This window comes from Mirounga angustirostris, unplaced genomic scaffold (assembly GCF_029215605.1).
Source record: "Mirounga angustirostris isolate CCGP_5_RB_7025 unplaced genomic scaffold, mMirAng1.0.hap1 SCAF_11, whole genome shotgun sequence".
NCBI classification, from domain to species: domain Eukaryota; kingdom Metazoa; phylum Chordata; class Mammalia; order Carnivora; family Phocidae; genus Mirounga; species Mirounga angustirostris.
Window position 1 is genome coordinate 11,768,548 of NW_026991719.1, and position 14,761 is coordinate 11,783,308.

Here is a 14,761-nt window from a genome sequence, read left to right on the forward strand (position 1 = left end):
CAAATAAATAAATAAAATCTTAAAAAAAAAAAAAAAAAACAAAAGATATTTCTCCACAGTGCCAGGATAGCCCCTGTTAAAATAGAAAGTGAAAGAGGAGATGCTAAGGTGGCAGAGACAGACAAGGGCAGGGCAAAATGTGTGTGAATTCATATAGTCTAGGGATTTCTAACCTATTTACATTTTTCCTGAAAAAGATTTGGTGGGGCTGGTTTCATTTGATTTGTTTTTACTGAGAATCATCCTCATCCTCAGTCCCGAAGCCTTCAAATTTGATTTCCTAAGTTTCTCAGTTCAGGTCAGCAAACATTTATTGAGCGCCTATTAGGCGCCAGTGTTTCAGAAGCAAAGGCAAGGAAGACAATTGCCTCTCCAGGATCAGTTGAATTCTATCAGGGAAGACCCACAGAGACACAGATGATTTTGATACAGTAATGGGAGCTTTAGATCACTCTAGGAGCAAGACAAAAGAGTAGCGACTTGAGAAGTATTTCGGAAGAAAATGAGCAGGCTGTGGGGATTAGTTAGCGGGGGAGAGGGAAGATCCAGGCTGAGCCCAGGTTTGGAAGGTGGGAAAGCGGGGATGTGTCTCGCCGGTCGTGGAGACTGGGCGGGCCAGAGGAGGGCTGGTCCCTGAGGGAAGAGCATCCTAAGCATAGTTTCAGATGCACTGAATTTGAGGCACCCACAGGGCTGCCAATTGTGAGGAATTTTCTACTGATGGACCAACGTTTTGATTCTTTCTCTCCTTCCGATTTAAATGTTAAATAATACAATATTTATCAACTCTTCCCTCATAAGATTGCCAAAACCAAGGGACCGTGTCTTATTCTTTTCTTTGTCCTCCACAAAACCTCCCAGCGTTGTACCAGTACACAGTCCTCTACAACCCGATGTTGTTTGCTCTTTTCCACCAACAGAAGGAAAGGGGCCTCTGGGGCACCTGGCTGGTGCAGTCGGTTAAGCATCCGACTCTTGGTTTGGGCTCAGGTCATGGTCTCAGGGTCACGAGATCGAGCCCCGCATTGCACTCATCGCAGAGTCTGCTTGGGTTTCTTTCTCTCCCTCGCCCTCTGCCCCTCCCCCCACCTAAAATAAATAGATAAATCAACAAATAAATCTTTAAAAAAGGGAAATGGCCCACACCCAACCTCACCCTCATCATTACACGTGAATTGACTAAGTGGTAACCTAATAAAAATACACGACCACTACGGCATCAGGAACATCGCTTTGCCCAAGAAAGACTTTCATATTCAGTTCTACATGTAGAAACCCAACTTCCACATAAAATGCTAAGAAAATCTCCTGTAAGCATTTAAAAACATTGCAGCTCATGAAACAAAGAACACAGGGACTGAATTTAAAAACCAAAATTAGCAGGGCACCTGGGTGGCTCAGTTGGTTAAGTGTCTGCCTTTGGCTCAGGTCGTGGTCCCAGGGTCCTGGGACCGAGCCCCGCGTCGGGCTCCCTGCTCAGCTGGGAGCCTGCTTCTCCCTCTCCCTCTGCCTGCCGCTCCCCCTGCTTGTGTTCTCTCTCTCTCTCTCTCTGTCCAATAAATAAATAAAATCTTTTTTAAAAATTAGCAACAAAATGATAGCTGGAAACTAAATAAACGTCACTGAGATTTTCAAAAGTTTTAATTTTACAATTCTACTGTGATATGTTTATTACACACAGCACCTCAGCTACTCCTTAGCCTTGAACTAAGGATATTGGGTGATGTGTGGCAGCATTGAATCACCATATTGTACACCTGAAACTAATATAACGCTGTATGTTAACTACACTGGAGTTAAAAAATAATATAAAAATAGGGGCGCCTGGGTGGCTCAGCCGTTAAGCGTCTGCCTTCGGCTCAGGTCATGATCCCAGAGTCCTGGAATCGAGCCCCGCATCGGGCTCCCTGCTCCACGGGAAGCCTGCTTCTCTCTCTCCCACTCCCCCTGCTTGTGTTCCCTCTCTCGTTGTGTCTCTCTGTCAAATAAATAAATAAAATCTTAAAAAATATATATATAAATAAAATAAATATACAAAAGAAAAAGAGAAATAAGGGTAGAATTTTAAAATAAGATAAAGTTAATTCTGTTGGATTTTTTTCAATGTATTATTTACTAAAAGCTCATGTGATGATTTTGCTCAAGGAAAAGTTGGTTTAGGGTGTTGCATTGTCTCTGTCGTTGTTCGTTTAATTTGTGTTCTTTCCAATGTTTCCCAATCAATTTCCCAAGATCGGTTTTCAGATAACTTCAGTTCCAGTTGCTCTTTTGAAATTTAGCATCACAATTTTCAAAGATTCCTGTGAATTACCTCATTGGAATGTTCGCCCACGGGCACAGAGGCTGAAGAGGGGAGGGACCCGCAGTGTGTCTGTCAGTGGCTCAGGAACGTGCATGCAGACAGGGCCAGACCTGCCTACACCCCCAGGGGGTGCACCGTCCGGAAGGTAGCATCTCTGTAGACGCTAGCAGGTGCACCTGGGCAGAGCCGCGGGGGGCGGGGGGGCAGGACTCACGTGCGCGCCCTTTTCCAATAAGGCTTTAGCGCAGGCTACGTGGCCTCCAAGGCACGCCTCGTGGAGCGAAGAGACCCGGTTAATGGTCACGAGGTTCACGTTGACACCCTAGAATTTGGAGAGAAGGGGTTAAAGGCTGCATTAGCGATAGCAATGGTAGCCACTCCGGGACTTCAGAGTACAGAGTCAAGGCACACGGATCTCCTAGGACGCGAGTACCACAGGAGCAGCACTGCTGGGGGCCGCAACTCCGCTGCGTCCCAACCCTCATCCCAGCCCAGTCCCAGCACGTCCCCTTCCTCTTCCTGCCACCCTCCACCTTCCTCGTCTCAGAGTCCATGTGACAGATGACAAGATCAGCGTAGCTGTTGGCCAACTCTGACCATGCCCTGATTTTCACAACTTGGCCCTTACCATTCCCCCCACCCCATCCCGCCCCATGGTGACCACTTTCTGTCTGGGAAATAAGTTAGGTCCCTGCCAGTCCTTCCCAGCCCAGTTCTGCTTCTGATTTCCTGCCTCCTCACTGGCCCGTTGAAAGCTTCCAAAACCTAGTGCGTGACCCTGAACCCCAAACCTCAAACCCCTACCGTCTCCTGCCAGACCTCCCTTGATGCCCAAGACTGCGGGTCCCTTCATCTTAGGGCCTCTCTATGCCTTCTTGGTCCTGTCCACTCTCGTGTCCTGAGTATGATGTCATTACTCGAGAGCTGTGCTACAGATTTCAAATTGGGTATTTAATACAATTAGAAAAATCTTGTCCTTTGCCTGTATAGGATTTCCTTTTAAGAAAATAAGAAAAAGCAGGCTAGTCCACAAGGTGGCAGCAGTGCACTAGAAAAAAACTTGTATCTGGCTGGCAAGCTGTCAGAATCCCTGCATTTCTGCATGTGTAATGCTGGACCGGCCTGAAAGACCATCTAGAGTGAATGGCCTCCACTGTGCACGAGGAAATGGAGAGGCAGAAAGTTCAAATTATTAATAAGACTTAAGGCTCCCCAGCAGTCGATGACAGCCAGATGACTCTGAGAGTCAGGAGCTCCTGATGCCTGGTTTAATGCTTTACTCCACCCCACTGTATGTGAAATAAAGTAAAAAATAAAATAGAGTAAAACATTTTTCACTAGGGTGTAAGGGTGAAGAAGCAGGTCATGCACTGTGAAAAATTTGAACTTCTCTCTGAAGAACGCTCCTCACACATTTAAGCACACCAGTTTACAGAAACCAACATGCTTATGGAGTATAGTTAAAAATAAAAAGGGGCACCTGGGGGACTCCGTTGGTTAAGCGTCTGCCTTCGGCTCAGGTCATGGTCCCAGGGTCCTGGAATCGAGCCCCGCATCGGGCTCCCTGCTCGGCAGGAAGCCTGCTTCTCCCTCTGCCCCTCTCCCCTCTCATGCTCCTTCTCACTCTCTCTCAAATAAATAAATAAAATCTTAAAAAATAATAAAATAAAATAAAAATAATGAAGTACTAAAGGCAATGTGGGATCCTGGATCGGAGCCTGGGAGAGAAAAAGGACTCTGTGGGAAAACAGGTGTAATTCCAATAGTCTGTAGTTTAGTTAACACTATTGTACCAATGTTAATGTCTTAGCTTTGACTGAAGTACATGCTTATGTATGATATTAGCACCAGGGGAAGTTGGGTGACATGTATGTGGGAACTGCCTGCACTCTCTTCGCAACTCTTCTTTAAAATTATTCCAAAGTTAAAAGTTTATTAAAAAAATACTAATAAGGGGCGCCTGGGTGGCTCAGTCGGCTAAGTGTCTGACTCTTGATTTCAGCTCAGGTCTTGATCTTAGGGTCATGAGTTCAAGCCCCACACTGAGCTCCATGCTGGGTGTGGCGCCTACTTAAAAAAAATACTAATAGAAGTGTTGAGGTGTGGGGCTGAGAGGGAGGAGGTGGATGCAAGACTTTTCACCTTTTAATATCACTTTAATTTTCGAACTATGTGAATATATTACATATCAAAAAGAATCAAATTTTAAGTGCTTAAAAATAAATAAGCAAGTGATAAAAATCAAGTACAAAATCCATTTGATCATTACTGGGCAGTACTGTTTTCCTTTTGCCTCTACTTTTTTTTTTTTTTTAAGATTTTATTTATTTATTTGACAGAGAGAGACACAGTGAGAGAGGGAACACAAGCAGGGGGAGTGGGAGAGGGAGAAGCAGGCTTCCCGCAGAGCAGGGAGCCCGACGCGGGGCTCGATCCCAGGACCCTGGGATCATGACCTGAGCCGAAGGCAGACGCTTAACTGACTGAGCCACCCAGGCGCCCCATTGCCTCTACTTTCTTAAGAAGTAACCCAACTCGTGAAAGAGGAAGCCAAAAAAAAGGTGTGCGTGTGTGCGTTTGTGTGTGTGCGTCACGCACACACACAGAACAGTGCGCCCAGCTGTTTAAATTCAAAATGATAAAGAAGCCAGTTTCGGTGGTAGCTAGAATGTGGAAAAAAGATGTAATAAATCACCTCCTCTATACACACGTAGACTCTAAAACAAACAAAGTAAATGGAGCATATACACTTTCGTTCACTCATTTGACAAATATTTAGTGAGCCGTTATTCATTGTTCAAGGTGCTAGGGATAGTCATCAATAAAAATAAAGTAGCCTTAATAACTAAGACTTTAATAAATCTTCCCAAAGGAGTAAGATTTACCCATGTCAACCTATTGTAATGTTTGCTCTTGAGATACTGTATCATCCCGGTAGGGAGTCTCTAAAATGGCTCCTGGTGATCCCTGATTCCTGGTTTTGGCTCACCGTGTACTCCCCTCCCCTTGAGTGTGGGCTGGATTCCCTGACTCCCATCTAATGAATAGAATATGGCAGAAGTGATGGGACATCACTTTGGCAATTAGGTTATACTAAGACTTGCTTCTTAGGCACTCTCTCGCGCTCTCTCTGGGGGAAGCTGGCTGCCATTTCATGGCACAGTCCTGTGGAGAGGCCCTTGTGCAAGGAATTAAAGTTGGCCCACGAGTACATGAGTGAGGTTGGAAGCAGATCCTCCCCCCTCAAGCTGTGAGGTGACTGCGGGCCTGGCTGGTACTTGGCTGCCTGTAAGAGACTCCAAGCCACAACCACCCAGCCAGGCTGCCCCTTGGCCCACAGAAAGTGAACGAATCTGTGCTTGTTGTTTTAAGCCACTGTGTTTTTGAGGTCATTTGTTATGTGGTAATAGCTGACGAATGCAATTTCAGGGCTGTTGTTAGTCAGGCACACCGGGAGAGGATAGGGTGAGTTAATGCAAGAAAAATGTGAGGGCATCTGCTGTCCCCGTCACAGGGAAACTGCCTCTGGGGTGAAGGCAGGCCCAGAATGGGGAGAGGGTGCTGGGCAAAAAAAAAAAAAAATGAGGATATGTACACCTAGACTGGCCGTGCAGGCCCCCAGATGGGGTGAGCAAGACTTCCGCCACAGCCAAAGCTATGAAAGCACGATGCCCATTATAGCGGAAGCACAAAGGAACACGTCTTTGGTTTACTTACCTGTGCAATTAAAGTTTTCAAGGCCAGTAAGCGCCCCTGGGCCGCAGCTTCATGAAGTGGGGATCGGTCAGCCCAGCAATCTGAAACACAAATCAAGCTCAGAGTCAAGGTCTGGAGTCTTCTTCCGGCTGTTCAGTCCCACTGCCCACCCACCGTGCCACACATCGGGCTTTCTCATCATCAGCCACTTTCAGGGTGATAAGCCACTTGAGTGTACAGCTCACGGGTCTAGTGGTGTGTGCAGAGGGAGCACAGACCATCTCTCTCACTCTTTGGGGGGCAGTTTTAACAAGCAATAGATTTAGTTCGAATACATATTGCCCCGGGCCTGGATCTGACAGCTCTAAACAAGGCAAAGTGAAGGGCAAGGCTTCCCTCATCTGCAGGGAAGGCTCTACAGAGCCTCCCTGCTTTCATCCTGCCCCTGCCTCCCACCCTCACCTCTACCCTGAAAACTCAACAGCCGGGACCCCACGAAGGAGGCTGGAGGATCAGGGGAAATGGGTTGGTTCTCAATGCCCTAGGTAATTGTCTCGGTTTCATTTTGGTCATGAGGCATATCTATTACCACGATGCAGAATAGGTATGGTTTTTCAGATGACACAGTCTTCCACAATTTCCTGTGGGCAGTTGAACGTGACAGCTAAGTGCGGAGCCCGTGGGGCCACACTGCCTGGGGTCAAGTCCGACCTCAACCCCTTTCTGCCGAGAGGGGCAAGTTACTAAAATTAATTTTGACCTCAATTTTGTGATCTGTAAAATGGGGGGTCTAGTAATTTGGTATTTAGCAAGTGCTTTGGTCTCAAAGTAGGCCAATAAAACACATCCATAATGTTAGGTATTCAAGGAACTTATGATTAATAAGTACCCATGGTAGGGTGAGTTTTTTTTTTCCCTGTAATCGCTTGTTAGTAAACAAGACTAACCAGCTTCAAGGGGCATTTGAGAAGTAAGCCTCTTTAAACATGCCATGTTTGGGATGAACACCTGTTCCAGTTTGTAAAATTTCAAACATAATTGTGCTCTTCGTTCACCGAATAGCATGTAACACAATTTGGATTTCACACAAAGGGTCCATCTTACCAACCTTTTCTAGGGGATCCTGATGGTGCCAAGAATTCGGGTTTTTCTATACCTGTGACCTTGGCAAACACAACCCCGCCAAAGATGGGATTATGTGAGTGTGAAATAGCTTGAGGCCACAAGGACAGAGTGAACTTCTCCAACAGATGAGAACAAGGGCCATAAACATTTCAGTAGGCGCTCTTCCTATATTGCAATTCAATTTTTATCTTCTCTTACCCTTGGGGTTATGAAAAGATGCAAGGCTAGAATGAACTCTATGGGGTTGGATTGAAATTGGAGTAGCTGGTACGAAAAGGTGATTTTCAACATGTATGTATTTATGTTTCTATTCATATTTATATTACTTTAACAAGGTTTTGGAGAAATGGCTGATTCCGGGGCCAGGCCGGGAAAAATATAAGATGGGCCTCGAACACCTGGCTGGAAACACAATGAATGATGGGACATGTCAAAAAGACATGGAAGCTGGCTTGCAGGGGCTTCCACTGGTCAAACATGGGATGACTTGAGCATCGAAATAAAAAATGGTAGTAGGAGATTATACCCTATCAAATGAAATAGGAATCTCTAAGTCCTCACTGATATAAATTAACATATACATAGCAAGGAGGAAGCTCTTCCTCATAGTAGAACACCAACTGGGAAATGTAGAAGAAATTGTCAAATCTGACTCGAGTTGTCTCCTCACAAAATAATTACTAGTTATAAAGGAAACACGGGCCATTTTATGGTGGAACAAAATTGTAGACACCACCTTACCCAGGGAATCAAAGTTAGCATCAGAAGTGATGGGACAGATTGGCACAGTGTGTCATGGGCGATGGATGACATCACATGCTGTCGGAGGGAATGCAACGATAAAAACACACCATAGCTTGTGTAATATTCCTGCTCGAGATGCATAACCCAAGTCGAACCCCGAGGACACTGTGAACCAACTCACCGAGGGACATTCTGCAAAGTAAGTGGCCTGTAACCAGTTCAAGGAGGGACTGAGGAACCACTGCAGATGGCAGAAGGCTGATGAGACACAACATCTAAAGGCCCACATGGGATCCTTTCGCTCTCAAGGACATTATTAGGATAGTTGGCTAAATAGGAATGCAGGTCTCTGGGCAAAGAGAAGTGGGAATTCTTTGTACCACTCTTGTAACTTTTCTGTCACTTTGAAATTAGTTCCAAAACTAAAAAGTGTGATACACACACATATATAAACTGGAACTAATTTATATATAAGTTTATCTGTATACACATATAATCACTGGGTTTTCATATTCCTGATACGAATGTGTGATGCTTTTATAAGAAAAACAGATAAAAATGTTAACAGGGAAAAAATCTTGTGCTCGTATCTCCACTTGTTCCTGAGTCAGTGAAAAGCTGATGAATGGAGTATTTTTAAATCTCTTTCGACATTTATAATTTGCATAAGCTGAGAATAATGAGATAATGAATGCATATAATCCTCAGTTAGTCAGCCCTGGTTTTCTTCTAATACATCTCCCCCTCATTCAACATGAACTGTGTGTCAGACGCGTCGCCCTCTTGCCTCATCGCTCTTGGCAATGGACACAGGCACTGGGGTTGGAAGGACAGTCTTCACCCACGGATGGCAACTCAGCCCCCTGACCAATGTAAGAAGCAAACCCACAGCCACAGCTCGGTTATTCTTTTGTTCCAAGAAAAGCCAGTCAACCCGAGTCACCTGAAGGTATATTATCTAAGTGTTTGATTCAAAAATAAAAACAAGGTTTACATGGTAACTTGCTATTATGAAATTAGAACACTAACATGAAATGGCTTTATTATTTTTAAAACTTACCTCCAGGTGGGCTGTGGCGTCCCCTTTCCTTCTGAGAAGCAGGAACCTTAACCACATCTTTGTCCTATTTCTAGTAACTTCTGTTACTCACCAGTCCCATAAGACCCACTGCACACATACAATGGAGAGATCTCCAAACGTAATGTTGAGTGAAGGAAGCCAGACACCAAAGAGCATGTGCTGTGTGATCCCTTTCTCTAATGTACGAAAGGGGGCCCAACTCACCTGGGGTGTTAGGAGTCAGAAGGACCCCAAGGAGGGGCGGGGGTTGACTGGAAGAGGAAAGAGTAGGGGCCGTGCTGATAATATGCAGTTTCTGGCTCCTGGGAGCCGAAACCTGATCACGTTCACCTTGTGAAAATCCATGCAGATGTTCACTTAGAATTTGTGCCCTTGTCTGTATTTACAAAGTACTTCAATAAAGAGATTTTGAAACGACTAGTCTACGGGTCAGTCCACTTGAGCCACCTCTCCTGTTAATGCAGCACCCTCTGACACCCCTGCCTCTGACGTCATGGGAAGCCTGTGGGGCCATCTTCCACTCCACCATGAAAGCAGGAATGGTGAGCTGTCCCTGGCTTGTCCCTCACCACAGGACTGCTCTCCGCTTCTCTTTTCCCATAGGAGAGGCCCGGGGGGTGGGGGGGCAGCTCGGCCCGGGAGGCAGCTCAGCAAGTTGCCTGAGCGGACTTCCACCTTGAGAGGGAAATACCAAGCTCCCTTCCTGTCAGGGGCCCCTGATCTCAACTGGTATTTCTCCTGGAGCCCCCACCCTTGGCCTTCCAGAGAGGGAGCACCCCCAAAATGCATGCCAACCCATTTGTCCCACATGAAGAGATCTCACTTGCAGCAAGTGGCAGAAACAGTACCGAATTCCAAGGTTTTGTGACTTAGAACACCCCCTGCTCTGGCGTTAAGAACTACTAGTTTTAAATCCCGCCTAACTTCAAGGCCCATTTATCGGCCCAGGATGCTTAGCTCTATCCACCATCTCCTCATACATAGCATGAAATGAATCCATTCGTATCACCTTCAATGTAGAACTCATTTTTGCTTCCCAGCTGGAAACAAAACCACTCTCAAGGGAAGTCACCTTTCTAGTCACATTGTTTTCCAGCACTTGCTTCCAAGGACCTTGAGTTTTCACACAAAACCCTTTCCAGCAACTCCACCATGGTGGGCTCTCCTGTTTTCCTCTTCTTATTCCCAACACGCAGCCTCTCACTCTTATCAGTCTTGTTTTGCAAATTGGAGCTAATTGTGAGAAATTAGGGATAAAAGGTAGCTGGCAACTAGGGAGTTTTTCCATTCCTTTCAGGAAATATCAGCTAAGCTCTCCAAATAAACGAACGCCTAAGTAGGAATCAACCATTCTCTTCTAAGGCAGCCTATTTTTAGTCCCTTGGCAGACTGCCTGGGTCACAGGGCTGCAAGCACATTAGGAAGATAGTTTACTGGACAAATATGTTTACTTGTTCCTGATGAGGTGTATGGAAAATGTTCAAGTACTTTTTCATCCCCCCCCCTTTGACTTTTTCTCAGAATATGATTCATATCTCTAGTTCTCAGATTCTTTGAATAACAATTTCATGACAACTTCTAAAACCAGAGATTTCAATAACAAAATTGGTTCCGAAAGAATACAGTTGTCTGAGTGCCAAGTATTCAAGATAAAACTTATTATGACTATTTAAAAAAAAATTTTTTTTTGCAATTTTCCCCTTCCTAAGTCCAACAAGTATTTAAGATTACTGGTTTATTATTTTTAAAGAACCATCTAACTGGTTATAATCTCTGGTGCACATGGAACAATCTTTGTTCTCTTAATTCAAGTTCCAAAATCATATGAACCAATATCTTCTCCTGTAGCATCTATCAAATAAAAAAATTCAAAAGGAATCTCAATTTTGAAACAAAATATACACAAGAGCCTAGCAGAATTAGTGGTATTTTAAGTCAAACAAAGGTAATTGGCAAAAACCCATATTATAATAATTTCCTGGGATACCTAAAATACTATACTAAAACTGAGTTAAAATGCATACTCTCTAGAACACGCAGTTCTTGTCAGGAGATGCACCATGGTCAACAAACATCTTTCTGTAGGGTGTTAGAAAGAAGGTGCCCTTGAGCCCATCACGAGCAGGAGAGCTGTGGGCTAAAGGTAACAGGGGGTGTGGGCAGAGCCCCGGCCAAGGACTGGGTGTCCAAATTTGGGAAAGCCAGCAGGCACTTGTGAGAGGTCACTCTGCAGAGGGTGGCTGGGCCAAGGCCTGAGAAGACAACCAGCAAAACTCAACAAGGGTAGAAAGCTAGGTAGAGGATTAGGCAAGAATGGACCAAAAGCAGGAAAAACCTGGTGGAAGGGGAAGGACAGGAAAAAGGAATCAGGATGTTGAGTCACACAGAGGCGTGGCCATCAAATCAAGGTGAGTCCTTTTTGAATTTAGAACAAGGTCAACTGATTCTAAGTGTTACACACTCAGACTCCAACTAATCTTTTACATTTGGCTTAACATAAAATTAAAAAAAAAAAAAAGAGTACAATAGTTCCACAATCTCTTACCTGCAGTTGTAAAATCGCCCACATTTTGAAAACCAAGCTTTCCCCCAAGTTTGATGCAAACTCCTTTGGCAGCTAAACATGGTGAGGACTCAGGTTAAGCAATTTACTCTTTTTCATTTGTATTTCCGCTTAGTGTAAAATATCAAATATAATACAGAAATAGAAATATCAAAATGTTTGATTATGGGAGTACTGTGAGATAATACGCTGTACACGCCGTGCAGTCTTTCCAGTATCCCCAAAACTCCTGAATCCTGAACCACGTCTGGCCCAAGGGTCATGAAAACAGATGATCAACCTGTAGCTCGATACTTTATTTTTATCAAGTTTGATGACCAAGCCCTGGACTAAATATAGCTTCAATTCTGGCCAAATTAAGCAAAGGTAGAAAAATCATATACCACATCTGTCAGGAGAAAATGCCTGCAGAAATCTCTATGGGCTGATGGTGGGATCCAGTGATTCATCCGGTGCTCGAGATGCAGCACCAAGGGCCAATGATAATGTTTTAAACTTAAATACATAGGTATCTATAATTGACCAATTACACAAAGAAGCCCGAAAAATCAAAAAACCCGCCAGCCATAGTTTACCTCAAGTCTGGTAAGTTATTGACAAATGTAATAGTTTAAGCCACAAAGACATATTGAATGATGCATTCCAGAATATGAGAGTCCAGAAGAAAGCGTGCCAGGACCTATATGACAGGCTAAACCATGGCCTGGCTGAGCTTTTAACTACCCTCCCCTTGTTTTTGACAGCTCTGATGATAGTTTACAGGAACATAATATGCTATTGGAATCAAGAAGTTTAACCTTGGACTGAGACTTATTCTAAGTCAATTAGCTAACTTACTGGTTAAATGTCACATATTTTCCCAACCGACATTTGTCTGACCCGTGAGCAGCAAAGAGAATTTCCAGTTTGAGCTGAAGACCGGCACAAAATTTTGTTCGTTATTTTTAATACATCTAGCTTTAAGTATATAGCATCTGACTCCTAACAGTGTCAAAAGAAAAACAACAACAACACTGTTTCTGGATATACTGTCCATTATATATACGTGTGGGGGTGGGTGTGTATTCAGAAACACAGTCATCCACACACACATATATGTATACATAGAAAGGAAATTAAACTGAGAAATTGACATGTACTATTCTCCCCCGCCTCATTAATGATAATCAAAAAATACGCTTTTGACTTTATAACACCATGCTACTTGCAAATTAAATGAATATTATCCTAGGAGCTTGACCGAATGAGGACATTTGAGGTGAAGAATGAATGAGCTCTATTTAAGAAATCTGTATTATGGTCCAGACCTAAATCCAAACCATGTTTACATGGGTTTTGACTATTACCGAATCTTTTTAAGAGCGTACTTAATTCAGGATGACAAAGACAGAAACAATGCACGTGAGCAACAGGACAAAACATTCTTAACATGCTCCTGCCAATATGGACTTTGTTGGACTTTACCTCATTTAAGCCGTGAGGAGGATCAATCTACAAGAACATCCACACTGTGTTACTGAAATTCTTAGAAAGCCCCTGCCCACACTTACATATTAAATTAGAAAACAGATTTCCAGATCACACTTAATTCAAAATGAAAGAGAAACTTTTTTTAAAACAGTCTAAGCAACATACCTCCCTGAAATGTGTGACAAATGTAATCCCCGAAAGAAACCTCTTTCCACATTCCGGGCCTTCTGACACTTCCTGAAACTTCAAGATTCTCTTCATTTCCCCCAGTGAACTGAAGCATTCTGAGGCTTTGCCTTTGGAGGTCTTATTTTTGGGGGTGATGAGACTACCGTCATTTAGTGTCTTCAAACTTAATCTACTGTATTGGAATCACATTGCACAGGTCTATTTTGAAAGAGAATCCCAGGTGCAAATTGACATGGATACTAGATCAGGAATGACATCATCCTGGAACCCCTATGAACACTAAGAATACAGAGGGAAATGGTGAACTCTGTTTACAAATAAATACTCCTCTATCAAGTGACCATCCCAGCAGTGACAAGTGTATCTGATTCATTTACTTTTGTGGCAATTCACTCCAATTAAGGTGAATCATTTCTTCAGAGAACTGGAGACTAAACCCTACAGAGCATGAGATTTTAAAATGTTTTTCCCAAATGCTGGCATTTCATATTAGAAAAACCTTTGTTGGCAGGGCTTTGCACAGCGCCGTGTATAAATGGGTTTAGTGCAGGGTTTCTCCTGACAGTGATGAGTAGCTAATGGATTCGAATTGCAAATGACAACACAAAAATATATATAGCATGCCACATTTGCTGCTTTAAATCAGATTTACTGGTCATTCTATTTCCTGAGGAAACTTAGTCTTGTTAGAATGCATTGTTAAAGTTTGCTTAAAAATATTAAAGAAAATTATTCCATATAAGTCATTCTTTAGGTTAGTAGAAATGAGGTTTCTGCAAATACTCTTAGAAAGCCACTACCCTATTTACTTCTTAAATAAGAGCCACTAACAGAACTACAAACTTGCAAAAAATAAAGCTGAAAATCCTTCAAATTGGTGCAGTCAAAATCATTTGCTACTTTAAATAATAATTTTTAAAACTACCCACACAAAGCCAAAGTATAAATAAAATCTGCCCTCTAGAAATATTATTCATATGAACTATCTAGGAGGGTTTTTTTTTTTTTTTTAAGTTTTAGGAGCAAATCCGTGTATTTTTACCTGGAATTCCACCATAGATCTCTTCTGCTATCCTAGCCGCTTCTTTTCTATTTCCTTTGACGATATAGAAGTGAGTTAGGAGAGCCAAACAAATTTTAATTAAAAGTTTGAAGAAAAAAAAAGTAGCAAACATTGTAATAAAAATGTTTTTAAAGCCATAGGAAACAGGACTGTCTTCCATTTTGGCTTACACTCTGTATAGGTTCCTGGTACTGCAAAATCTCACTGAGTTATAACTGGTATCATATGACATCTATTTTCAACTTTCTAGCCCTTGGTGCTCCTGTTACTGAGAACTCGCTCGTACATTCTAAGCTAACTGTGATTTGGCGGCTGCGTGTGCAGTCTCTCATAGCAATGTGGAATGAACTCCAGAAACTTCCTTTTAGACCTGCATTCCTTAGTGCTATTTAACACACAGGATTCCTGGCCGGATCTTTTTTATTCCTAAATCCCAATTTGTGCTACATTATGTGGGAAGGCAGTTATTGGAGAGAGAAAACAAACTTCTCAGATCCCATGGGGACGGAGCAAGTTATCTGAAGTGGG

The 14,761-nt window shown here is 43.2% G+C and overlaps 1 protein-coding gene across 3 annotated transcripts in view; it reads right to left on the reverse strand.

Moving 5' to 3' along the window:
- Window positions 1-14,430, reverse strand: part of ASB11 (ankyrin repeat and SOCS box containing 11) — a 31,233-nt gene extending 16,803 nt beyond the window's left edge. Inside the window, exons 1-3 of one of the 3 annotated variants that reach the window (XM_045874975.3) lie at window positions 14,213-14,430; window positions 6,020-6,099; window positions 2,517-2,624 (exon numbers count right to left, since the gene is read on the reverse strand). In XM_045874975.3, the coding sequence (XP_045730931.1) occupies window positions 2,517-2,624; window positions 6,020-6,099; window positions 14,213-14,393 (369 nt within the window). In that variant the 5' untranslated portion in view covers window positions 14,394-14,430. Of the gene's footprint in view, window positions 1-2,516; window positions 2,625-6,019; window positions 6,100-13,146; window positions 13,428-14,212 lie in introns of those variants that run through there. The other 2 variants (XM_045874955.3, XM_045874966.3) reach the window with 2 other exon arrangements.
- Window positions 14,431-14,761: the final 331 nt, after the last annotated feature.